The 25615-nt window shown below is 34.1% G+C and overlaps 2 protein-coding genes and 1 non-coding gene across 3 annotated transcripts; 1 reads left to right on the top strand and 2 right to left on the bottom strand.

The window, feature by feature from the left end:
- The first annotated feature begins 5239 nt into the window (after nucleotides 1–5239).
- On the top strand, nucleotides 5240–5399 carry LOC139846319 (U1 spliceosomal RNA). The gene has a single exon (XR_011759041.1). It is a non-coding gene; the product is annotated as a U1 spliceosomal RNA (small nuclear RNA).
- A 1374-nt stretch (nucleotides 5400–6773) lies between these two features.
- On the bottom strand, nucleotides 6774–20138 carry LOC139842966 (uncharacterized). Its single transcript, XM_071833061.1, has 9 exons — nucleotides 19743–20138; nucleotides 19526–19672; nucleotides 9721–9885; nucleotides 9298–9669; nucleotides 9038–9190; nucleotides 8661–8786; nucleotides 8173–8487; nucleotides 7756–8064; nucleotides 6774–7412 (listed from the first exon to the last, which is right to left on the bottom strand). The coding sequence occupies exons 1-9, from the start codon at nucleotides 20136–20138 to the stop codon at nucleotides 6930–6932; spliced, it is 2466 nt and encodes an 821-aa protein (XP_071689162.1). The 3' UTR covers nucleotides 6774–6929.
- A 1450-nt stretch (nucleotides 20139–21588) lies between these two features.
- On the bottom strand, nucleotides 21589–25314 carry LOC139903966 (protein MANNAN SYNTHESIS-RELATED 1-like). The gene is made up of 6 exons (XM_071885894.1): nucleotides 25022–25314; nucleotides 24130–24259; nucleotides 23968–24038; nucleotides 23634–23719; nucleotides 22607–23174; nucleotides 21589–22057 (listed from the first exon to the last, which is right to left on the bottom strand). The coding sequence occupies exons 1-6, from the start codon at nucleotides 25130–25132 to the stop codon at nucleotides 21779–21781; spliced, it is 1245 nt and encodes a 414-aa protein (XP_071741995.1). The 5' UTR covers nucleotides 25133–25314; the 3' UTR covers nucleotides 21589–21778.
- Nucleotides 25315–25615: the final 301 nt, after the last annotated feature.

The raw sequence follows: 25615 nt of genomic DNA, 5'->3' as shown, positions 1-25615 counted from the left end.
TAATAATAATAATAATAATAATAATAATAATAATAATAATAATATAAAAAATAATAATACGGAGGAATGAATCGAGCTTTTATAGTATGTGGCCTGCTACAGTACCTCATGCGATTGCATGAGTTTTCAGTGTTTTTGCCATGCGATCGCATGGCCGCCTTATCCGTTTTTGTTTGCTAGTTCGCCGACATCAAATAGTGTTTACTGTAGCAAATAGTGTTTTACTGTAGCAAATAGTGTTTACAAAGTCGTTTTCACTGTAGCACTGTAGCAAAATACGGTTTCACTGTAGCAAATAGTGTTTTACTGTAGCAAATAGTGTTTTACTGTAGCAAAGTCATTTTTACTGTAGCAAATAGTGTTTTACTGTAGAAAAGTCATTTTTACTTGTACATATATATATATATACATACATATAATTGTTCATGAATCGTCGAGAGCAGTCAAATGTAATGAAACAGTTCTAAAATTTTGAGATTCAACTTCATAGACTTTGCTTATCGTGTCGGAAACGTTAAATCATTTAAAGATAAAGTTTAAATTTGGTCAAAAATTTTCGGGTTGTCACAGTACCTACCCGTTAAAGAAAGTTCGTCCCGAAATTTGAGTGAGGTCGTCATGGCTGACAATAAAAATGTTTTCATGACGAATATGAGTTGGTAAATAGAATTTTATCACCATTGAATAATACGGATAAAACAATCCGATTACTCGAAGCGTATGTGAGAAGTTATCATAATAGAGTGAAATGGAGAATAGAGATTCGTCTTATCTCTTGATGTAGTAACGATTGATTTCCGGAATTTAAGGAATAGAAAATCTTCATAATTTAAATAAGATTTGATTCTTCGGAATTTAAGGAAATTAGGATTTCCTTTGATTAAATGCGTAATCTGCCTCGATTGCTATGTCTGATATTTTGCTATAAATTAACCTCTTCCGTTTCATTTATTCTCACCACTCCTATAATCTTCTTTCTTATTTCATACTTACAAAAGATTTGTGAAAATGCTTCATCCAGTTCTGATTCTTGATATTTTCTTGGCTATCATATCATTCATTCTTCTTTTTCATCTGCCACCAGAGGAAGTTATTTTCTTCTACCATTACCTTGGGGTTATAGTGTTTTTCATTCTCCCGTGTCTTTATATTGCTATACGCATTGATATACACGGTTTGTAAATTTCGGGGTTGTTATCGGGCTTATATTCTTCTTTATATTTCGGAGCTTCATGCTTTCGTTTTCTCTTCCCGACTTTAAGTCAAGCGAATAATGGTTCAGAATTCGTAGGTATGAAATTTTGGATAAACAATACTAACGTTCTAAGAAAGAAATTGTAATGGCACGATCTTGATTTGTCAAATTACCAGAATATCTGGAAAAGACCGAATCATCAAGAAAAATATTTTCTTGATATGTTTAGAGATTAGAATGTAAGAGTCGTGTAACATGGCACATGATGAGGGTGTGATCTGTGAACCCTTATCACGTTCCATTAGAAACTCAGCATGACTTACTGTAATATAATCACGTTGATCAAGTGTCATTATATTATACTAATTCATGCTTCAGTTCCCAACAGTACTTCAAAACATTAAATTTTTTCGAATTTTTCAGATGTTAGAAACTAAAATAGTTTCTTTTATGTTATAACACAGATAGCGCGAAAAGATGAATGATTTCAAATAAGAATGGTTATGAAAATATCTTCAGAAATATCGAGGATATTTATAATGAAAGATATGATGATATCTTAGAATATTTAAGATAATGATGATGATGAAGAATATTGTCCTCAAAGGTTTTAGAGTAAAGAGCAAGGTATTTACTATGGATTTCAGCAGACACTGAATCATTTGGATTCTTTGAAGGCAGGTTCAGTCTTTGTGATTTATCCACAGCCTCCTTCATACTTTGCTCAATCCGTTTTCCAGTTCCAAACCTTCTCTTTTTCTCAGCTTTACCACCATACTATTCTTTATCATTAAACTTTTGACTGTTAAGGTCGTTTACAGTTTTTGCTGCTTCATCAGCATTGTTCCAAATTCAGAGAACTAGTTCATAGTTTGGGATGTTTTTCAGAAACTTCACATTCGAAGTATGTAAGTCTAGAAGATAGACATTATATGTATATATAACTGTTAACGTAGAATTGCTGCGATATTCGAAATACTGATTGCTAATTCCCGGTAGTTGATATAGCAATTATTGTTACAAGATGTGGATGAGTACATGATACAGTTTCAATGAGTATAAGGATTTTTCGGAAGGTCAAAGATCAATGAAGTTGTTGGTAAATTTACTGCTAATGTGGTGGAACATGAAAGGTTCCCCAGTAATGAAAACGTATATGCCAAAATTACAAGTCTGAAAGGTCGTCGTTGACTGGTTGAATGGTTGATAATACTGGATACTTTGAAAAGGAATTGCAAGGTTATTTTTGGTAAAAACAATGCTAAAGGTTCTTGCATAGTTTTGAAGTCAAAGTATAGCTTTGAAAGATGTAGAGATCTAAGAATGATGTCACCAATTCAGAGTTATGGCTTGGATTCTGATCCGTCGATATCAGAATATGTGATTGAATTTGTATGAAATGATTGTGTATCATTGTGAAGATAGTGAGTATAGTTAATGATTTTTGAATCAAAATTGAAGAATGTACAGTGTAACATATTAATTGTGAACTTAAATATTTCTCGAGTAGTACCTACCCGTTAAAGATTTCACAATTAATACTTTGTACAAAAGAATTTTTATTACCGTCTTTATGAAAATATATGTATGTATATTTTTTTTCAAATCTAATACAGATTTAATGAGTTAATATCATATTAAGCTCATTTGATTTTTGACTTGACTTAGAAATGATTAATCTCTAAAACATTAAAGATTACATAATCTTTGCGGAGTATTTCGCTAATGTAATCGATACTTCATTATTTATTCTTATTTCTCGGTGAAGGATGTTGATGCTTGTGGAATCTTTGTGAACCTTACAAGGCACAGATGATGTTTTCTGGAAAGTTTCGAGTACATCGAAAATGAAAATGTAAAATCAATTATGTAATTGAATAATACACTTGGTTTATTATGAAATGGAATTCATTAAATTGAAACAGAGATTGTAGTTAACAGTGGTTAAGTTGTTAAGGAAGGATGTACATCATTGCATATTAGTAATATGAACTAACAGAGTAGTACCTACCAGTTAAGATTCACACGTAATAGCTTAGTACGAAAAGATTTATTTTGATTTCAAAATTCATATATATTAAATATACATAAAATTTCTTCAGGGGAAATAAGTTAATACTTCATCGGTTATTGTTGCTGGTATTTCTTGGTAACTACGATGCGTATGACGTTGATGTTCAAGGTACATATTGTGATGTTGAGGCTTGCGGTGCGGATGTTGTTGGTGGTGGTAATGGTACTGTTGGTGTTGTTGTCGGTGGTACTGTTGATGCCGGAGATTCTGTTGGTGCTTGTAACCTTTGCACCATATTCTCCAAAGCCACTACCCGAGCGCGAAGCTCGTTGACTTCTTCTACTACACCGGGATGATTGGCGGTTCGGACGAGCGGATGAATAAGATCCAGAATTTGAGAGAGTATATGATCATGACGAGATATTCTGGAGATGAGAGAGAAAATGGTATTACGAACAGGTTCGCCGGTAAGTGCTTTAAGTTCTTCGCCAAGAGGGCAATGTGGTGGATGGAAGGGATCGCCTTCTTCTTGTCTCCAATAATTAAGTAGGCTACGAACCCATCCCCAATTCATCCAGAATAGATGATGGCTAATTGGTTGATCCATTCCGGTTACACTGTCTTCGAAATTCAGGTGAATATCCATATCGGAATAGCTGTCAGAGTTTAAGGAATTTGAACTAGATACGGGATCCATCTTGTATAATTAGGAAGATGATTTTTTTTATATGAATTAGATTATAGAATTTAGTTTGGTATTCTTCAATACATAATTTACATATGTATATATAATACCAAATTCCATAAATCACGGAGAAATTTTCGGAAGATGTCAGGAAAAGTTTACAGTAACAGATACGCTAAGATATGAATTTTGTCTATACACTATTCATGCAATCAATGCAGTAAAACGTGTCTAGACTAGGAATGATAAGCAGGTAATTTCTGCCAAAAAATGATAAGCAAAACTTTTGACATGCAGACACGGTCGAAGTCCAGACTTACTAATGCATCCTAACAACTATTAGTTAGACACACTGTGACGATCGCTCCAAATCCATATGGACGAACACGTCATTCATCGATTTCATTGCGAGGTATTTGACCTCTATATGATACATTTTGTAAACATTGCATTCTTTTGAAAAGGCACACCATAAATGAATATTTAAATCAAAGGTTTTCTACATCTGATGATTTCTACATATAGACAATCACCGTAAATAATAGTTTACAATAGTAATTTTGTTGACAATGCAGTCCAAATAAGATACATGGTGATGATTTGGTGAATGCAACGTTTCCTTGATAAATATGCCATGTAAGACTCCATGCACATAGCTTGTCTAACATATAAGCAAACAGCGGAAGAATTCTAGGATACCTGAGAATAAACATGCTAACAAGTGTCAACACAAAGGTTGGTGAGTTCATAGTTTTAATGTTTCGTATAATCTGTATATAAAGGTGGATCACAAGATTTCAGTTGTTTCATCCAGAAACGTTTATCAAAATATTCTACTAAATTGAGCACCCTGGTAACTAAACTTAACGTATATATAATTTATACCCTTTGTATAATCATCTTAATAATACACGCAAACCAACGTGTACGCTTCTCAAATAGCATACGTCCGTTAAAAGGCTAGTGCTCTAGCTCGGACGGGGATATCAAGCCCTATGGATCCATATACTACTACTCGCGCCCACCAGTTCTTATAACTGGCAGTTAACAGTTACCAAAGCTAAGGGATTTTCGGTTCAAACTCAGTGTAGAATTTAGTATGTACTTGTATCCATTGCGTTTAAAATAAAGTGCATGTATTCTCAGCCCAAAAATATATATTGCAAAAGCAATTAAAAAGGGATAAATGAAACTCACAATTTATAATTATTGTAAAACAGTTATTAAAGCATTTGCATGTATTCTCAGCCCAAAAATGTAAAGGGTAAAAGGGATCAACTTCATAGACTTTGCTTATCGTGTCGGAAACGTTAAATTATTTAAAGATAAAGTTTAAATTTGGTCAAAAATTTCCGGGTTGTCACAATAGCTGATCAAGAATGCCTATAGCTTAGGTCAGTGACCTTCATTGCACCTTGAAGGGGTGATGCCCTAAGGTCGGCCCAAGAGGTCGAGCCTACATCATAATTTGTGCCAGTGAGGGCTTGTGTTCGCGCAGCCCTCGCCCAATTTATGAGTAAGTTTTGTGTTTTTACTATTTGGTACAGTGCCGACCTTAAAATAGTAATTACGGAGTACTTAATAGTATGCATTACGAAGTACTCCATATTAAGATTGTGCTAGCGTTGAAAAAATGGTTAAGTTGGGTTTGTTTCATTTTTTATAGGGGTTATCACCAAAATGCCCAAATCTTTTGGTCCCCTTGCACCAGAGCCCAAAAAAAAAATTTTTTTTGACAAAATGCCCTCGCAAGGCGCAAGGTACCTTGCGTACAGACTGGCGTAAGTATGCAAGCTTCCTTGCGTCCTTGCGCCTTTATCTTATCAGGATAGGATTTTCAGGATAAGATTTCATTAGATTTTCTAGATTTTCATGGATAGAATTTTGATCCTATATAAAGAATGTCCCTGAAACTTGTAATTTATCATTTCCTCACAACTCATTCCCAAAGAATTTCAGTGATTATTGGCTACACAAAGTACATTTTCAAGCATTTTTTTGCACTACCTAAGTATTTATGAATTGTGTTAATGAAGATAAATTTGTTGTTCATATATGTTGTGGGGGTTCTTTTGAGTTTATTAACAACATTCCCATGTATTTACCCCTAGATTGTTTTAGAATTCGGCTAAAACTACCTGTTGCACCTATAAAATCAATGAATCAGAGAATATTATTAAAAAATGTTCTTAAAAAAATACAAATGCCACCCAATTCACCTGTTTCAACGAGATACATTTATAATAACCATGTTTTTGATATTACAGATGATTATGAAGACTTTCAAGAGTTCTTACAATATGCAATTGTAAATGCTCCGATTGATATTTATGTTGTTGAGAAAGTACGAATGAATCTACCATAACGAAACGCAGAAACACACGTACCACAACGAAACCAAGAAACACACCAACCAAAACGAAACCCAGAAACACTCCAATCACAACCAGACCCAGAAACACACTCAACACAAGTCACTGAACCAAACCTTCTTAATTTAGAAGCGGAAGAGCCTGAAATGCCACCTCCAAACACTGAAGAGTTTGATATGTTTAACTATGGTGTTGAAAACGTATGTAAAATTAAAGAGGAGACCACCCGTTTGAGATATTTGTTGTGGCATCTAGTGATTCAGATGGAGAAAAAGACGGAGACGAAGACGAAGAAGCTCAATATGAAGAAGAAAAGCAAGATTTATTCTGGAATATGCCACCTCTATTGAATACGCAAGGCTACGCAAGGCTACGCTTGCGTACGCAAGATGTTTCTTGCGTACGCAAGATGTTGCTTGCGTACGCAAGTTGTTGCTTGCGTACGCAAGATAGACAAAAATCTGCACACGCAAGGACGCAATATTTTGCTTGCGTACAAAAGACGGCCAAAAATATACACACGCAAGGACGCAAAGCTATGCTTGCGTACGCAAGCATAGCCTTGCGTCCTTGCGTGTAAAGTCAAATAAAACTGTTGCAAATACAATTTGCCTATTTACACAAAATTTACATACAGGCCAGCAACCTACTAGCTACAATGTATCAATCAACCTGAATCTCTGATGGTGGAGTTGGTGGCGGCGGTTCTTGTGTATCAAAACGGGCACGGAAGAACGTCCTTGCCATTCTGTTTCTATACTGCTCTGCAGCCTTTTTAGGATCTCCAAGGTTGTCAACCTCCTCCCTTCCATAAATAATCCTCTCCATGTGTATGCACACCCAAACCCCACAATCACCCTGACCACCAGTCTGCATTGGCACAATGGGACCATGCTCAATCATCAACTCCACACTCTCTTTATTTTCATAGTATCCGACAATTTGGGAGTCTTGCATCTTGTTAAAATAGTCAATCGCCTTCAAGTACACTGGCAAGTTGTCACCCAAAATCTTGAAAACTGCGTCAAGTTTTTGTGAACTGACACATCCGGGTAAACTGTCGTACACAAAAACCTTCATTTCTTCTAACTTCAACTGAAGCAGCAGGAAATGTTCTTCGTCATAAAAATGTACTGGGATCAAGACCTATAACAGACCAGACAGACAGGATAAAACAAAACAACAGATGCAAGGACGCAAGATAATCCTTGCGAAGGTCCAAAAATATACGCAAGGTCGCAAGGTTAACCTTGCGACCCGGAGACGCAGGGACGCAAGGGGAAATATGCGTCCGGTAAAAATGACGCAAGGACGCAAGATAAACCTTGCGAAAACCTAAAACAAACGCAAGGTCGCAAGATTATCCTAGCGACTAGTAGACGCAAGGACGCAAGGAGAAACTTGCGTCCAGTAACAAAGACGCAAGGACGCAAAACTGTCCTTGCGTCTGTTCCAGAAACACAAATGCTGTATATATACTAGTGTTTACCTGATCACAGTCAGCCCAAGATGGATATAGGTCAACACTGCCATCTCCAAATCCAATTAAGTACATGTAATCTGGAGGATTATGGCCAATAATTCCCTCTCCATCTGTTGTAGATTCTTCCTGTGTGCCCACCTCCTTCTGAGTATTGTCAAAATAAGTGTTGAACCTCTCAAACATGTTCAGGAATCCCAGTGGCATAATAGTCCATCGAGAACTTGCTTTAAGTACCTCAGCTGGAAACTGAGGAGTGGCATAAAATTGACTGGCTCGGGGGAGAAATCTCTGACGATATCTCAAAAGAAATGTAGCCTAGCCATCAATGTGCTATAAATATAACAAGTTAATATACAGTGTGACCTTAGTATAAAATAAATTGTATAAAAATATATAAAATTAACAAAAGAATAACAAGCTTACCAAGTTATCCAAATAACCAGAATGTCTTAATCCCAGTAATCGAAGCCAAAAGTCTTGATTTATAAAAATGAATTGTTCATTTTGAAAGATGAACATGCAACGCGTCTCTTGCTTGCTCTCAATCATTGTCTTTGGATCTTTTGCTGGGTCTGCATGCTTTCTACCATCTCTCCAGGTATTAGGTGGCAGTGGTTGGAGAGTTCCTTGATCATTTATAAACCTGTCAATCATCCCCCAAATTTCTTCCTCAGTAGCCCAGTCTTGTTCCTTTCTTTTTCTCTTATTCACTTTAACAGGCTGCTTATCAACACTTACCTACAATAATTCAACAAATAAGGTTAATTTAAATTAATACAAACAGACGCAAGGACGCAAACAATCTCTTGCGTGTGTGGAACCATCGAGACGCAAGGATGCAAGAACAGACTTGCGCCTATAGGAAAGCAGACGCAAGGACGCAAATGTTTGCTTGCGCCAGAAAAACTCACCTCTGCTGCTGCATCTGTGTCCAGGGGTACCACATCCTGATTAATTTGTTGTTGTCCTTGATCTTCTTCAGTCCCTAACCGTACAACATTCATGCTTTCCACTTTCTCAACCAAATCTTTTGACAACTGAGTAAAAAACAAATGATAATTTAGTAAACAGATATCCGCAAGGACGCAAACTCAACCTTACGACAAGCCGACGCAAGGACGCAAGAACATCCTTGCGTGCCTACTCGCCAGGACGCAAGAACACCCTTGCGACACGCAAGGACGCAAGGTATGTCTTGCGTCCGAAACAGTCACAGAAAACACCATTATTTAGCCATTGTTTACTGCAATAATTTAACATGCAACCTTTTAAATTTGCTGAAATGTACCTTCTCAATGGGTTTTCTGTACCCAGGTGTTGTGAATGGGGACCTTAATACACCAGTTGGCTTTCTTTCTCTGATTCCACGTCGAATGTGCATTGGAGAAGGCCTTTCAATCTCATTATCAGACAAAGATCGATTGAAAGACGTATCATCATCCTAAACACAATAAAGAAGATAGATAGATAATAAATCAATGGGATAAATCAATATCAATATTCAATTAATACCAAAAATAATAAATAAATCAATTCAATTCAATCTACCTGATATTTTTGTTGTTGTTGCGATAAAAGTTTTTCGTGTTGCATAACAAGTTGTTTGCAATCAATTAACTCTTTCTCTTGTTTGTCCATCCGCTTTGTCAACAACTCTAACATACGATGTAAATTGTGTACATCGTGAGGGCCCTCTGTATGAACATATTCTGTTGAATGCACACGGGGTGTGTGCTGGGACCCATCAACAACTGGATCAACTGGATCAACTTCATCTTCTTGCACCTCATCCTCAATCTCATCTTCTGGTACCTTTCCTCCTCGAAAGTACACATCACTCTGAATCCACCATTGACAACTCTTTTCTGTTTCAATTGGCTGCAGACCACGTAAAGGTCTCTTTTTCTTGGGACACTCATCCTACAATTAATTATTTAATTATCAAATAAGAATATTAGCAGAAACGAATACGCAAAGACGCAAAGAAAAGCTTGCGTCTCTGTACGCCTTGCGACCACACGCAAGGACGCAAGCTCCACCTCTTGCGTCCACGCGCAATGACGCAAGAATCACCTTGCGTCCACTTAAAAAAACACACGCAAGGACGTAAGGCATGCCTTGCGCCGATTCCAGAACCTGTCTGTAACCAGATAACAGATAAACTGTAATAACCCGACTTTTTCCGTTAACTTTCCGTGAAAAAAACATAACAGCCGTTACTTAAAATCTACAATTTTATATGTAATTTTTTATATAATATACTACTATTAATATTGGTTACTTTTTTTTTTGAAAACACTACGGTTAGTGAAAACGAAAAAAAATATATATTTTAAGACAACAAAATGTATGATTATTAATTTTAATAATTAGGTTATATAACAATTGAGTTTTGAAAATCATTTTAATTAAATAGGGTGATGATACTTATATTTTTATTCAACAAGTATTTATACGCGTATTATACGAACGTTTCTAGATATATAGTTTTATACACTAATAATTCAAACTAATAAATGAATTAATAATTCAAATTAATAATTCGGTTTAATAATTCAAACTAATAATTCAATTTATTATTATAATATTTTATAGTATATAATGGATATAAAAATTCGTAACCCACTTGCCAACTACTCCCATAATTTACGTAACACATGACTTATAAACATTATAATTACTCTATCATATAATTTAAATATTATAGTGATATTTAAACATAATCTTAATAATTGACTGGAATTAAATATAAAAGGTTTCGAACAATATACATAGATGTATTTTTTTTTAAATATAAAATTTATCAATCACAGAAACATGTTAAGGCAAAATACAATGAGTTTTAGATAACGGATAAAAATCTAATAAATATCTAATATATATATTTTAGGGATACCCGTAAATGCCATTGTTAATTACCCTTGACTATATATTATATCTATATTTCCTTACTATTAAACCCGTGACTACAAAAATTTATAACCCGTGTTTATTTAATATTACACCCATGATATATCTATACCCGTGATATCTATTATTGAGATAGATATTTACCCGTGACTCTATCTTATCTATATTATCTATCTATATCAGATTCATTTCATCAAACAACCACGTACACAATTTTTCTCTTAAGAACACCCATCTACTATTCATCATCTTCATCAATCTTCCTTCCTCAAAAACACCTTCAAGAAATCACTTGATCATAAAATCGTTTACATATTCGGACTCCTCTCGAAGAGCTCTACACATCTATACCAATAATTTCTTGATTAGGGTAAGTTTTAAAAACTCTAATTTTTGAGTTTTCATGTTTTTGATACATATTAGGGTAGATATAGTGTCTAGTGCTCAAGTCCTTGAATATTTACAAATGAAATGGTGTTTAATTGATCATTTGAGTAGTTATAATGAAATCCCATTTTTGAACTGATATGAACTCATTCTTACATGTTAAATACAGTTAATCAAAGTTCATAATTGAATTGCTATCGAAGAGTAGTTAATTTTTCATATAGATATTGCGCGATTTCGATTTCTAGATCAAAAATTGTGATTAATTGATTTTGGTTTGAAAATTCGTATTTGATATTGCTAATCTGGAAAAGTTGTTTTTACAATCTGTTTTTGGCATGATAATATTTGAAAAGATCTTGAAAAATTATTAACTTTTCGTTTAGATATCATATCTTTTCGATTTATAGAACTTAAATTATGAACGATTGAAGTTATGTTTTTGTATGATTAAAGGTGAACGTTTTTGGCATGCTAAATGACATATAAATGATAATATAAGTTCATAGGGTTGTTGGACTTGAAAAACCACTGATATTAGACTCAAGAATCAGGTCGATTCGAATTTTCTTTAGACTTTTACGCTCGTTCAAAGTTTGGTACATGTTAATAAAAATGCTGTTTGATTTCTGAAAACTACACGAATATAGTTTAACGTATTCTGTAACTGGGGCTTTTCTAGGACAAATCAGATTATACGAAAAATTGGATAGATTCTCCACTTAAAAATGCCGCATCTCCAATTGGCGGTGACTGATTTGGAGTTGCGATGATTTTTCTAAAAATCACAGAAGTTGCTGCTGTAAACCTTGTTTTAAACTCGTGTTTTTGCAAATGTTTCGGGTTATAAAAAATATGACCAATACTTGAGACTTGAAACTTTTTGTATGAACTTAATACACTTATATTAACTATTTCATATAGTGTGGGGTGCTCTAAAGTGGTAATTTTGTATATGTATAAACCATGTAATTTAAACCGTCCGTTTGAACATTTAACCTGTTTAAGCCAAAAAGTGTCAAAATGGGTAACGAGCACCGAGGACACGTCCGATATATCAATTTAAGTAAGTTTGAAGTTTATAATGTTTTAAAAATGATTTTTGGCATGTTTTGATCAAAATGGGTATTTATGACCCATTTGAGTCATACGCGTCTACTTTGACCAATATGCGAAATTTTGAGGATCAAAGGTATGTAACACGTCTAAAATATCATTTTTAAACTTATGACATGATTTTTACATGCTCAAGTATTATGGTTTGGAATTTGAGTTGTCAATGGAACATTTTTATTATTTTAGTGAAAGTGTCAAAAAGACTCTCGGGCTCACTTTGTAGGCTCGTAAATTATAAATGATTAAGTTATGGCGAAAGCTATTAATTGAGTCAGAAAGTAGATATGAGATGCTTCAAAATGATATAAGATATGTATGATTTTGTCGAGTCAAAACTAGTTTAAAACGAGCCTGAAAACAGGATGTTGGGGCTGACTTTTAGTTTTGGTAAAATGTCAAAAATGAATCTTGGGTCTAATTTGCGAACTCGTAAGTTGAAATCAGTTAAGTCTGGATAAAAACTATTAATTGGTATTGAAAGTATTTACGACATTCTTTAAAACGATATATTATATGTATGATTTTGTTAAGTCTAAACAGGTTTAAAACAAGCGTGAAAATGGGTAATCGTTGCTGATTTTGAACACTTAGCATTTTATCAGCAGTTTACATTTTATCAGCAGTTTATGTTTCGGAAGGCTGTTTTCGCGAGGCCATAACTTTCAAACCGTAACTCCGTTTTCGTCAAATAAACTGTCTATAGAAATGTGGGATGATATACTTTCCAATGGTCACGACCTAAGATATTATATCAAAGTTGGTGGGACCCGGAATCAGCTGCAAAATACCTAAAAAATACATATATGTAAATAATATTTTTTTCTAAGGAAAAATAGATAACCTAAGTTTGGCTTATGTTTGATTATTTGACCAACTTGGGTAATATTATGAGATTGTTTATTTGTTTTGACCATGTTGACTGTGTTTGACTTGCGTTTCACTTACATTTGACTTACTTTGACTTCTGTTGACTTTTGCTAAACTTTGCTAAATTTATGAGTCGGACTTGAGCAATAGGACTATACTTACCCTATGGACCGACCTAGCTTATTAGACACTTATTGACCAACATATGTTCTCTAGGTTGAGGTCTACGGTTACTTGCATTCCGATATTCGGTCACATCTCTGTGATTTATTTCTGAAGTTGTCAGGTGAGTTTCATTTGCTCCCTTTTTAATTGCTTTTGCAATATATATTTTTGGGTTGAGAATACATGTACTTTATTTTAAACACAATGGATACAAGTACATACTAAATTCTACACTGAGTTTGAACCGAAAATCCTTTAGCTTTGGTAACTAGTAACTGCCGGTTATAAGAACTGGTGGGCGCGAATAGTGGTATATGGATCCATAGGGCTTGACATCCCCGTCTGTTCCAGGTATAGAAACCCTAGCCTGAACTATAAAACAGACGTATGCTATTTGAGGTTAGTACACGTTGGTTTGCGTGTATTGTACATGTTGGTTGCATGTATGTTAAAACAGGGGTACTTATTATATATACGTTAAAGTTTAGTTACCAGGGTGCTCAATCTTGTAGAATATTTTGATAAACGTTTCTGGATGAAACAACTGAAATCTTGTGATCCACCTTTATATACAGATTATGCGCAATATTAAAACTATGAACTCACCAACCTTTGTGTTGACACTTTTTAGCTTGTTTATTCTCAGGTCTCTAGAAGTCTTCCGCTGTTTGCTTATACGTTATACAAGCTATGTGCATGGAGTCATACATGCTTTATTAGAGAAAACTTTGCATTCACAAAATCATCACCATGTATCTTATTTTGACTGTATTGTCAATGGATGTATTATTGTAAACTATTATTTACGGTGATTGTCTATATGTAGAAATCATCAGATGTCGAAAGCCTTGGATTTAGATATTCATTTATGGTGTGTCTTCTCAAAAGAATGCAATGTTTACAAAACGTATCATATAGAGGTCAATACCTCGCAATGAAACCGGTGAATAACGTACTGCGTCAATAGCGATTTTGGCGGGTCGTTACAAGTGGTATCAGAGCGTTGGTTGTAGGGAGTTAGGTGCATTAGTGTGTCTGAACTGGACTGTTTGGATACATTAGTGGTCTAGTCTATAACCGTGTCGTTACACTTATACGTGATTATGTGCATATTCTGACATTAATATAATATTATTATTACTATCGGTGAGAAAGTATTTCTCCTTTTGATTACAAGCCTTCTCCTGCTCAAGTCATTTTCAACACCCCGGTTAGTGAAAAACCAGGAAGTGTCATTCAGGACTTTCGAAATTCCCGACATTCCTATGTGAGTTATTACTTATATATTTTTATAGATATCATATGTGTTATATTTTGTGCTTATGTGCTTCGATTCAGAAACTCCCGACATCTCGAATTGTAAATCGGAAGAAGTCTTATCCGACTCACGAAGATTCTCAATAGTTTCAAAGACATTCTTACGTCATTACCCTTTCAATATTATTAATTAAATTAAATATTATATTCTCGTACTATTTTTAGTACACACCTTTTTGAAATCATTTCGATTTATAAATTCTGGAAAATGACACTTGTTTTATATCCATAAATATTTTGGAGTAGTGTTGGAATGGAAGCATGAGTTAGTGTAATATAATGACGCCCGATCAACATGGTTATATTACGGTAAGTCATGCGGAAGTTTCTAATGGAACGTGATGGTGGTAATGCTTGATCAACCTTACCTTCACCACGTATCATGTTACATGACTCATTTATTTTCTCTGCTGACATCTGAATATACTCTGACTTTATACGTGACATCATTTGAGGTCACACTTGATTTCCTTCCCATCTTTGTCATATCATACTTGCACTCCGAGCAGTTTATTCGAAGGTATTCGTCACCAAAGGAATATGATCTCGTTTTACCCAACTTTCATACTTAACTACAACATGCTCGATCTTACTACGTCAAGACAAACATTTCTATCCTCACTTGTTTTCCTAAACGCCGTTTAATCGCACTAACCAAAATTTCGGGACGAAATTTTCTTTAAGGGGTAGGTACTGTAATAACCCGACTTTTTCCGTTAACTTTCCGTGAAAAAAACATAACAGCCGTTACTTAAAATCTACAATTTTATATGTAAATTTTTTTATATAATATACTACTATTAATATTGGTTACTTTTTTTTTGAAAACACTACGGTTAGTGAAAACGAAAAAAAAAATATATTTTAAGACAACAAAATGTATGATTATTAATTTTAATAATTAGGTTATATAACAATTGAGTTTTGAAAATCATTTTAATTAAATAGGATGATGATACTTATATTTTTATTCAACAAGTATTTATACGCGTATTATACGAACGTTTCTAGATATATAGTTTTATACACTAATAATTCAAACTAATAAATGAATTAATAATTCAAATTAATAATTCGGTTTAATAATTCAAACTAATAATTCAGTTTATTATTATAATATTTTATAGTATATAATGGATATAAAAATTCGTAACCCACTTGCCAACTACTCCCATAATTTACGTAACACATGACTTATAAACATTATAATTACTCTATCATATAATTTAAATATTATAGTGATATTTAAACATAATCTTAATAATTGACTGGAATTAAATATAAAAGGTTTCGAACAATATACATAGATGTATTTTTTTTTAAATATAAAATTTATCAATCACAGAAACATGTTAAGGCAAAATACATTGGGTTTTAGATAACGGATAAAAATCTAATAAATATCTAATATATATATTTTAGGGATACCCGTAAATGCCATTGTTAATTACCCTTGACTATATATTATATCTATATTTCCTTACTATTAAACCCGTGACTACAAAAATTTATAACCCGTGTTTATTTAATATTACACCCATGATATATCTATACCCGTGATATCTATTATTGAGATAGATATTTATCCGTGACTCTATCTTATCTATATTATCTATCTATATCAGATTCATTTCATCAAACAACCACGTACACAATTTTTCTCTTAAGAACACCCATCTACTATTCATCATCTTCATCGATCTTCCTTCCTCAAAAACACCTTCAAGAAATCACTTGATCATAAAATCGTTTACATATTCGGACTCCTCTCGAAGAGCTCTACACATCTATACCAATAATTTCTTGATTAGGGTAAGTTTTAAAAACTCTAATTTTTGAGTTTTCATGTTTTTGATACATATTAGGGTAGATATAGTGTCTAGTGCTCAAGTCCTTGAATATTTACAAATGAAATGGTGTTTAATTGATCATTTGAGTAGTTATAATGAAATCCCATTTTTGAACTGATATGAACTCATTCTTACATGTTAAATACAGTTAATCAAAGTTCATAATTGAATTGCTATCGAAGAGTAGTTAATTTTTCATATAGATATTGCGCGATTTCTATTTCTAGATCAAAAATTGTGATTAATTGATTTTGGTTTGAAAATTCGTATTTGATATTGCTAATCTGGAAAAGTTGTGTTTACAATCTGTTTTTGGCATGATAATATTTGAAAAGAGCTTGAAAAATTATTAACTTTTCGTTTAGATATCATATCTTTTCGATTTATAGAACTTAAGTTATGAACGATTGAAGTTATGTTTTTGTATGATTAAAGGTGAACGTTTTTGGCATGCTAAATGACATATAACTGATAATATAAGTTCATAGGGTTGTTGGACTTGAAAAACCACTGATATTAGACTCAAGAATCAGGTCGATTCGAATTTTCTTTAGACTTTTACGCTCGTTCAAAGTTTGGTACATGTTAATAAAAATGCTGTTTGATTTCTGAAAACTGCACGAACATAGTTTAACGTATTCTGTAACTGGGGCTTTTCTGGGACAAATCAGACTATACGAAAAATTGGATAGATTCTCCACTTAAAAACGCCGCATCTCCAATTGGCGGTGACTGATTTGGAGTTGCGATGATTTTTCTAAAAATCACAGAAGTTGCTGCTGTAAACCTTGTTTTAAACTCGTGTTTTTGCAAATGTTTCGGGTTATAAAAAATATGACCAATACTTGAGACTTGAAACTTTTTGTATGAACTTAATACACTTATATTAACTATTTCATATAGTGTGGGGTGCTCTAAAGTGGTAATTTTGTATATGTATAAACCATGTAATTTAAACCGTCCGTTTGAACATTTAACCCGTTTAAGCCAAAAAGTGTCAAAATGGGTAACGAGCACCGAGGACACGTCCGATATATCAATTTAAGTAAGTTTGAAGTTTATAATGTTTTAAAAATGATTTTTGGCATGTTTTGATCAAAATGGGTATTTATGACCCATTTGAGTCATACGCGTCTACTTTGACCAATATGCGAAATTTTGAGGATCAAAGGTATGTAACACGTCTAAAATATCATTTTTAAACTTATGACATGATTTTTACATGCTCAAGTATTATGGTTTGGAATTTGAGTTGTCAATGGAACATTTTTATTATTTTAGTGAAAGTGTCAAAAAGACTCTCGTGCTCACTTTGTAGGCTCGTAAATTATAAATGATTAAGTTATGGCGAAAGCTATTAATTGGGTCAGAAAGTAGATATGAGATGCTTCAAAATGATATAAGATATGTATGATTTTGTCGAGTCAAAACTAGTTTAAAACGAGCCTGAAAACAGGATGTTGGGGCTGACTTTTAGTTTTGGTAAAATGTCAAAAATGAATCTTGGGTCTAATTTGCGAACTCGTAAGTTGAAATCAGTTAAGTCTGGATAAAAACTATTAATTGGTATTGAAAGTATTTACGACATGCTTTAAAACGATATATTATATGTATGATTTTGTTAAGTCTAAACAGGTTTAAAACAAGCGTGAAAATGGGTAATCGTTGCTGATTTTGAACACAGCATTTTATCAGCAGTTTACATTTTATCAGCAGTTTATGTTTCGGAAGGCTGTTTTCGCGAGGCCATAACTTTCAAACCGTAACTCCGTTTTCATCAAATAAACTGTCTATAGAAAGGTGGGATGATATACTTTCCAATGGTCACGACCTAAGATATTATATCAAAGTTGGTGGGACCCGGAATCAGCTGCAAAATACCTAAAAAATACATATATGTAAATAATATTTTTTTCTAAGTAAAAATAGATAACCTAAGTTTGGCTTATGTTTGATTATTTGACCAACTTGGGTAATATTATGAGATTGTTTATTTGTTTTGACCATGTTGACTGTGTTTGACTTGCGTTTGACTTACATTTGACTTACTTTGACTTCTGTTGACTTTTGCTAAACTTTGCTAAATTTATGAGTCGGACTTGAGCAATAGGACTATACTTACCCTATGGACCGACCTAGCTTATTAGACACTTATTGACCAACATATGTTCTCTAGGTTGAGGTCTACGGTTACTTGCATTCCGATATTCGGTCACATCTCTGTGATTTATTTCTGAAGTTGTCAGGTGAGTTTCATTTGCTCCCTTTTTAATTGCTTTTGCAATATATATTTTTGGGTTGAGAATACATGTACTTTATTTTAAACACAATGGATACAAGTACATACTAAATTCTACACTGAGTTTGAACCGAAAATCCTTTAGCTTTGGTAACTAGTAACTGCCGGTTATAAGAACTGGTGGGCGCGAATAGTGGTATATGGATCCATAGGGCTTGACATCCCCGTCTGTTCCAGGTATAGAAACCCTAGCCTGAACTATAAAACAGACGTATGCTATTTGAGGTTAGTACACGTTGGTTTGCGTGTATTGTACATGTTGGTTGCATGTATGTTAAAACAGGGGTACTTATTATATATACGTTAAAGTTTAGTTACCAGGGTGCTCAATCTTGTAGAATATTTTGATAAACGTTTCTGGATGAAACAACTGAAATCTTGTGATCCACCTTTATATACAGATTATGCGCAATATTAAAACTATGAACTCACCAACCTTTGTGTTGACACTTTTTAGCTTGTTTATTCTCAGGTCTCTAGAAGTCTTCCGCTGTTTGCTTATACGTTATACAAGCTATGTGCATGGAGTCATACATGCTTTATTAGAGAAAACTTTGCATTCACAAAATCATCACCATGTATCTTATTTTGACTGTATTATCAATGGATGTATTATTGTAAACTATTATTTACGGTGATTGTCTATATGTAGAAATCATCAGATGTCGAAAGCCTTGGATTTAGATATTCATTTATGGTGTGTCTTCTCAAAAGAATGCAATGTTTACAAAACGTATCATATAGAGGTCAATACCTCGCAATGAAACCGGTGAATAACGTACTGCGTCAATAGCGATTTTGGCGGGTCATTACATAAACTATGCAACAATTTAGGATAGGCTAACATTTTTAAAATGTAACTAACCTGAATATCTAGGAGTTTAAGGTATTCAGACATTCCAAATGACTCGGCAGATGAACACTTCCAAAAAAGAGTCCTCGGTACTCCATTCTTGTCAGTCTTTTTTGCAAACGGTTTAATGGTACGACGGTAAGACTCGAGAATCCAAATCTGCAAATAAAAAACAATTTATGTTACATCTTAAATATTAACATTAAACAATAAATATTCAACCATTTACCTTGAATGCCCACATAAATCCCGCCAAAGTGTACGCCTTTCCACTCTCTAATTGGCTTTCACGAATAACAAACCCTTCACTAACCGCTTCGTAAGTTGGCTCCCAAATACGAGACCCCCAAGGGTACTGATTAACACGCGATAACTCTTCGACTAGCCATAAAAACTTTTTATTCACAACATGGATCCATTGTTTACCCATAAAACCTCTCTCTACAATCAAGATAATTGCTAATCGCACCACATCATCGTCACTAATACGGCTGTGATCAGATTTTAAAAGCATCTTTTCAACATCACTAATCAAAACATTTTGAGAATCTTTAAAACCCTTAAATAAACGTCGTCTAATAGGTGCGGTCTGGACGTCATAATTCTTCGGGATGTAATGCGCCATGTCCGTCCGGCTACTAAACAAAAAACCCGTAGCAAGACAAAATTCACGGCGACCAAATCTAATCGAAAAATTGTTCTGGAAATGAAACCATATATCCTCATGCTCATCGGGGTACTTAACATTATCTAGTCTATCCGGCCGCACACTCTTCCGTTGGGGCATGCAATGTACAAGCCCGGGATCATTACCAAAGTATTCTAGATCTAACCATGGACCGAAACACGTTTCTTTAAACTTTTTAATTTGATTCTCAGTCATGACCTTCTTCACATCCCCTATAACGCTCAACTTATTCTTCATCGTTAACTTTCCTTCCACAAATCCCTGCATAAGTAACAATAAAATCAGCAGAAAGTAACAGGACGCAAGAACGCAAGATAAAACTTGCGTCCGTTTAATTGACAATCGCAAGGACGCAAAGACAATCTTCTGGGAACACGCAAGGACGTAAAGATAACCTTGCGTCCACTAGCTTTGGGTACGCAAGCACGCAAACTAGGTCTTGCGTCCAGTCAATTTCCATAATTTTACGAGCAGTTAATGTATGTTTCACTCGAACATATAACCCAAAATACAGTTGCATGTCATAAAACAACGGTTGTACTTCGTTAAACACAAATACACCTCGAACAGACATTTCATCGAGCAGTTGGTGTGCACATTTATACAATTCGCATCGAAGCCAAAATAAACAGATAACACACACATAAACAACAAAGTAATCACTAACCTGGGTGCTCGCCATCGTTGCAAGGTTGATTCCTTGATTATTTGCTTGATTACTTCGTGAAAACCCGATTTCTTTTGCGTGAAAACCCTAATACTTCGTGAAAACCCTTGTAGGCTAGTATAAGAAGTCACGGTGGTAGCAAGAGGGGTTAGGTGGTGGTGGAGATGATGAAGGAGGAGAATCTGGTAGTAATAATGGAAGAGGGTTTGCGTTTGTGCTTGCGTTGTTGCGAATCGCCTGTGTGACTTTATTTGCGTGTTTGCGAAGTCGGATGAAAGTGTCGAGTGACAGGTTGAAAAATGTCATTTAACCGTAATTTTTTAGAAAAGACGCAAATACGCATGGTCGCAAGGTACCTTGCGCCTTGCGAGGGCATTTTGTCAGTTTTTTTTTTTTTTTTTGGGCTCTGGTGCAAGGGGACCAAAATATTTGGTCATTTTGGTGATAATCCCTTTTTTATATACAGAAGATGGGCCAACACTAATATGGAGTATTTATTACATTTTAGTACTAGTTACGGTCTAGTTTACGTCGTTTATATAAATTAGGCCTGGCAAAATGAGCGGGTCAGGTAGGGTCTAGTTTGGACCATAGTTAATCATCAGTGACCTTCGCTCTCTTTATGGTACTCCAATATATGCCTTCCATATCACTTTCACTCTATTCATCCTAGTATGGGCAATGTATCTACTTATTTGTTGGTGTATGTCTTGTGGTTATATATGTTTTTTACTCATTGTATTACACCTAAATTCAGAACAATACAAAACTTGACCACACTGTTTTACAACACACCAATCACTGCCTGTTGCTATACTTTTATAAATATATCAAAACGAATATAACAAAAACAGTCTTGATCAAACTATGGTACCATACTTTTATTCCATACTATTAAATGGAAAGCTAGCTAGCAGAAACAGGAGTACGCCATGTGGTTCTTCTTTGATACATAACGAGAAATGTAGTTCCCAGCAGCAGACGAAGCTGAAGCATCGTCATCAGGAACAAGTATCTGAGTCTTCCCTAAACCTATTCTTTTACCGGCTACGTTTGCATAAAATAAACCAGATATTGCTGGTACAAATACATCGCTCTCTGAACATACGTAGAAATCTATCACCTTTTCGTACTCAGAAGCATCTGATCCCAAAAACTTTTGCTTCTTCTCCATTGGCATAATCCCTTCCTGTAATAAGTTTCATAATTAAATTTAATTAATCTTTACTTTCGTAAAAAAATCAAGGTTTGGTGTCCTTTATTTAGCGTGCAAGTAGTGCTGACATTTATTGTTTAAAATTTTCATATAACAAAGTAACAAAATACATCAACTTGTAGATTTTTAATTTACTAATAGCCAACAATGGAGTGAGATTCTTAATAACATGATGCTAGGTGTTCTAGATGTCATCTTGTGATTGTGCAGTTAATGCTGACACATTTGTATTTAATATTAGTACATCAACTTCAGATCTTTTTATTAATATATATGATTTTTTCGCTAAAAAAAAGGTACATGAACATGTAAATATCTATCACCCTATCAGTAAACTACACTACTACTACTTATGAAAGCCAGTAACTAATTCTTAACATAACTATGAAGACTCCTTTTTTATAATACTTCATTTTCGCCCCAAAAACCATGTAATTGTAATATCTATCTAATCTAATATTTATATAAGGCATCATATATCTAATTTATCGTACTTTTCAAAATCAGCAAGTAATCTGTTACCTTCGTGTACGTTTTTGGGAAGAGGTCTTTCATGGTATCAAGTTGGCTATCCCACCGAGATTGTGTCAAATAAACAGCGCTGTTCTTACTAAATCCGATCTTCCTCAAAAACAACGCAATCTCTTGTGGGCCATAGCATTTTTTAGAACCTTGACAACCCTTATGGTTCAACATATCGAGCCTTACGTCAACTGCTACAAACTGACCGTCTGACTTCTGGCTCAACGTTTTGAGCCGGTCAACCATCGAGTCAACCACTTCACGAATCTCCGGTTGTAGCTCAAGTGTTCCAAACATCGCCAAACATCCGACTGTAACTTTCTCCTCTTGTTCATCTTTACCCTTTTTCATGTTCACAGATGGGAAATAAGTTGCTAGTCGTACGTTTCCCTTGCTTTTGAAAACAGGTACGATATTTTCCACAATGTAGTCTTCGGTCAAACGATTAGGGATTCTTAAAACAGCAAGATTCTTTGATGATAACTCGGATGGTTGACTTTTTACTACTTTCACTACTCCGTCTAAGCTACTAACAAACTTCTCGATGTCATAAATATCTCCAAAGTTCCTAGAACATATACCAAATCGATTAATCACGTGTATTTTGACTTTAAACATCAATTAATAAAGCCATATAAAGTAACATTTTGTTTTGAGGAAACAAACAAGAATAAGACAGACAAATGTAAATCCCTTAATTTTTTTAGAATTTTCCAATTACTTTTAAAACTGTTATCTGATCCTTACAACTTTACTCCAAACGCTATCTCCGGGCGTTTTGTTACAACTGATTACTCTCTCCATCCCAATTTAATAATCCACAGACAAAAAATACACAGTTTATGAAATGTCATTATGATATTGTATTTTTTGTTTACTTTACAGTTTTACCTCTAACTACAAAGGGAGTATCTTATTTATATTACTCTAAACATCCCCAACAAATTATACATTATACATTTATACTACCAGCATAAACTTATATCTACAGCAAAAATGCAAATGTTAATTGAAGCAAAAGACTAACCTCCGATCGCCAGGTTGGCTTCCTCTAATGTCGGGAACAACAAGTGTCGCCTTTAGGTATCTCGCTACTACTACTGCATCAGCAATCTGAAGTAACAATCACCATTTTTATAATTAAAAACATAACCTAAAACGGACGTTTGCAGTTCGTGATTTGGAAATAAAAAACATACTGCAAGGTGTAAATACATTTTATAGCAACAATAAAAAAAGTCTAAACTTGAATCCATACAGTTATAACTAAAGAATGGTACATTTTCAACATACTTCATTAACTCAATTATGTCAAAATCGGTACAATTTGTTTGTAAAGAGAATCAAATTAAATGCTATACCTGGGAGACATGGTATTCGGGTCCATTGGTTAATGAGAAAGTGACGTATCCTTTAGTCTCATCCGGTTCTTCTGCTTACCAAATTAAATACAAATCAAGTTAAGGATGTATACATGATGTGAAATAACATAATGGATTAGTTGTAGCCTATGTGGCACTAACCCAAAATTGACTTTGACCAACAAGGTTTGAGACCAGCAGATTCTGCCTTCCAAGAACTGTCACCATCGACTGCAACGCTTCTATCCGAATCCTTTTCGTCAAAACTTTGGGTCAATCCAGCACGGTTCACCTATATGAAAGGTACATCAGTTAAAGTGTTCGCGATGTCTTATCAAGTGTACTTGCAGACAGATGGTCGGAACTATGTAGGGGCAGGGGGTGGCACCTGCCCCAAGTGGATTTGAAATTTTAGGTGTTATAAATTTGGATGTTTGATTTTGCCCCCCAATGAATTTCAAATTTTCGGGTTTAAAATTTGATTTTGCCCCCAAAAGCCTCTGGATTTTGCGCCCTGCCCAAAAGCCCATGACCCAAAAAGTTGGATTTTCATGAAATAATAGAAGGAAAAAAAAAATTACAGTGAATGTGAACGCGTTAAAAAAAAATTTTTCCACGGTGAAAAACTTTTCTGGTTCCGCCACTAGTTGCAGTTATAAAAAATAAGTAGAGACAAATTAACAGATTAACAAATTTAACAAAGGATTAAAGAGGTAGATTAATTGGAATCAGCAACTCCCAACCTCTATCCAAACACTAAAAACTACTTATGTAACACATTAAAAACACGATAAACAGATAAACAGTTTTAACAAGCTATCCCAATTCACAAACACCCCATCCTATCATAAAAACAAAATCAATCATGTTAGAAAAAACAATTATGGGTTCAGGGTTTTAATGACTTGAACACACTGACCCATTTCAAAATTCCACTAAAAAACTAAAACATAAAGTAACTATAGGTAATGAAATCATAAATTAAGCATTAATCATGACAATTAAAGTAAAAACTACTAAATAAAGATAAAAGAGTAGATAAAAGAAGCATTACATGATGAGAAATTGGAGCATCAAAGTGTTGACGTTTGACCATGTTACCAAGCATGAGGAACATGGTGACTGTAAGCACACCTGCAACTATTTGTCTCGGATCTATTCCCATTTTTTTCTTAAATCAGATCCACCCAAAAAACTATTTCAATTATCAAATTATATCCAATAAATAGATAAATAGATGTAGCTACTGATAGTACAACATAAAAGGATAATAATTAATTATTAATTATATATAATTTAAATGGAATCAAGAAAACTTGCTCCTAATCTTATCTATCTCTCTTTAATCGAGAAAGAAAAGAAAAGCAGCCTTCTTTATTTGAAAGAAGAGAATTGTAACACAACCCAAAATGCAGGTTGTGTCTTGATTACATATAAGAGAGAAAAGGTGAGATCTATATGTATATGTATTATGTATGTATGTATACGTATTTGTGAAGGAAACTGTTGGCAGTGGTTCACATGGGTCAATTGCAATTGCACATGAAGCCCTTGATCTTATTGTCTATATAACAACCCTATAACTTTCCGTTATATGACATTATGAGATTATGAAATTATTACGAGAATACAAATTATATTTGTACCT

This window comes from Rutidosis leptorrhynchoides, chromosome 4 (genome assembly GCF_046630445.1).
Source record: "Rutidosis leptorrhynchoides isolate AG116_Rl617_1_P2 chromosome 4, CSIRO_AGI_Rlap_v1, whole genome shotgun sequence".
NCBI lineage: Eukaryota > Viridiplantae > Streptophyta > Magnoliopsida > Asterales > Asteraceae > Rutidosis > Rutidosis leptorrhynchoides.
The sequence above is the reverse complement of the archived record's forward strand: the minus strand, read 5'-3'. Positions and strand labels throughout refer to the sequence as shown.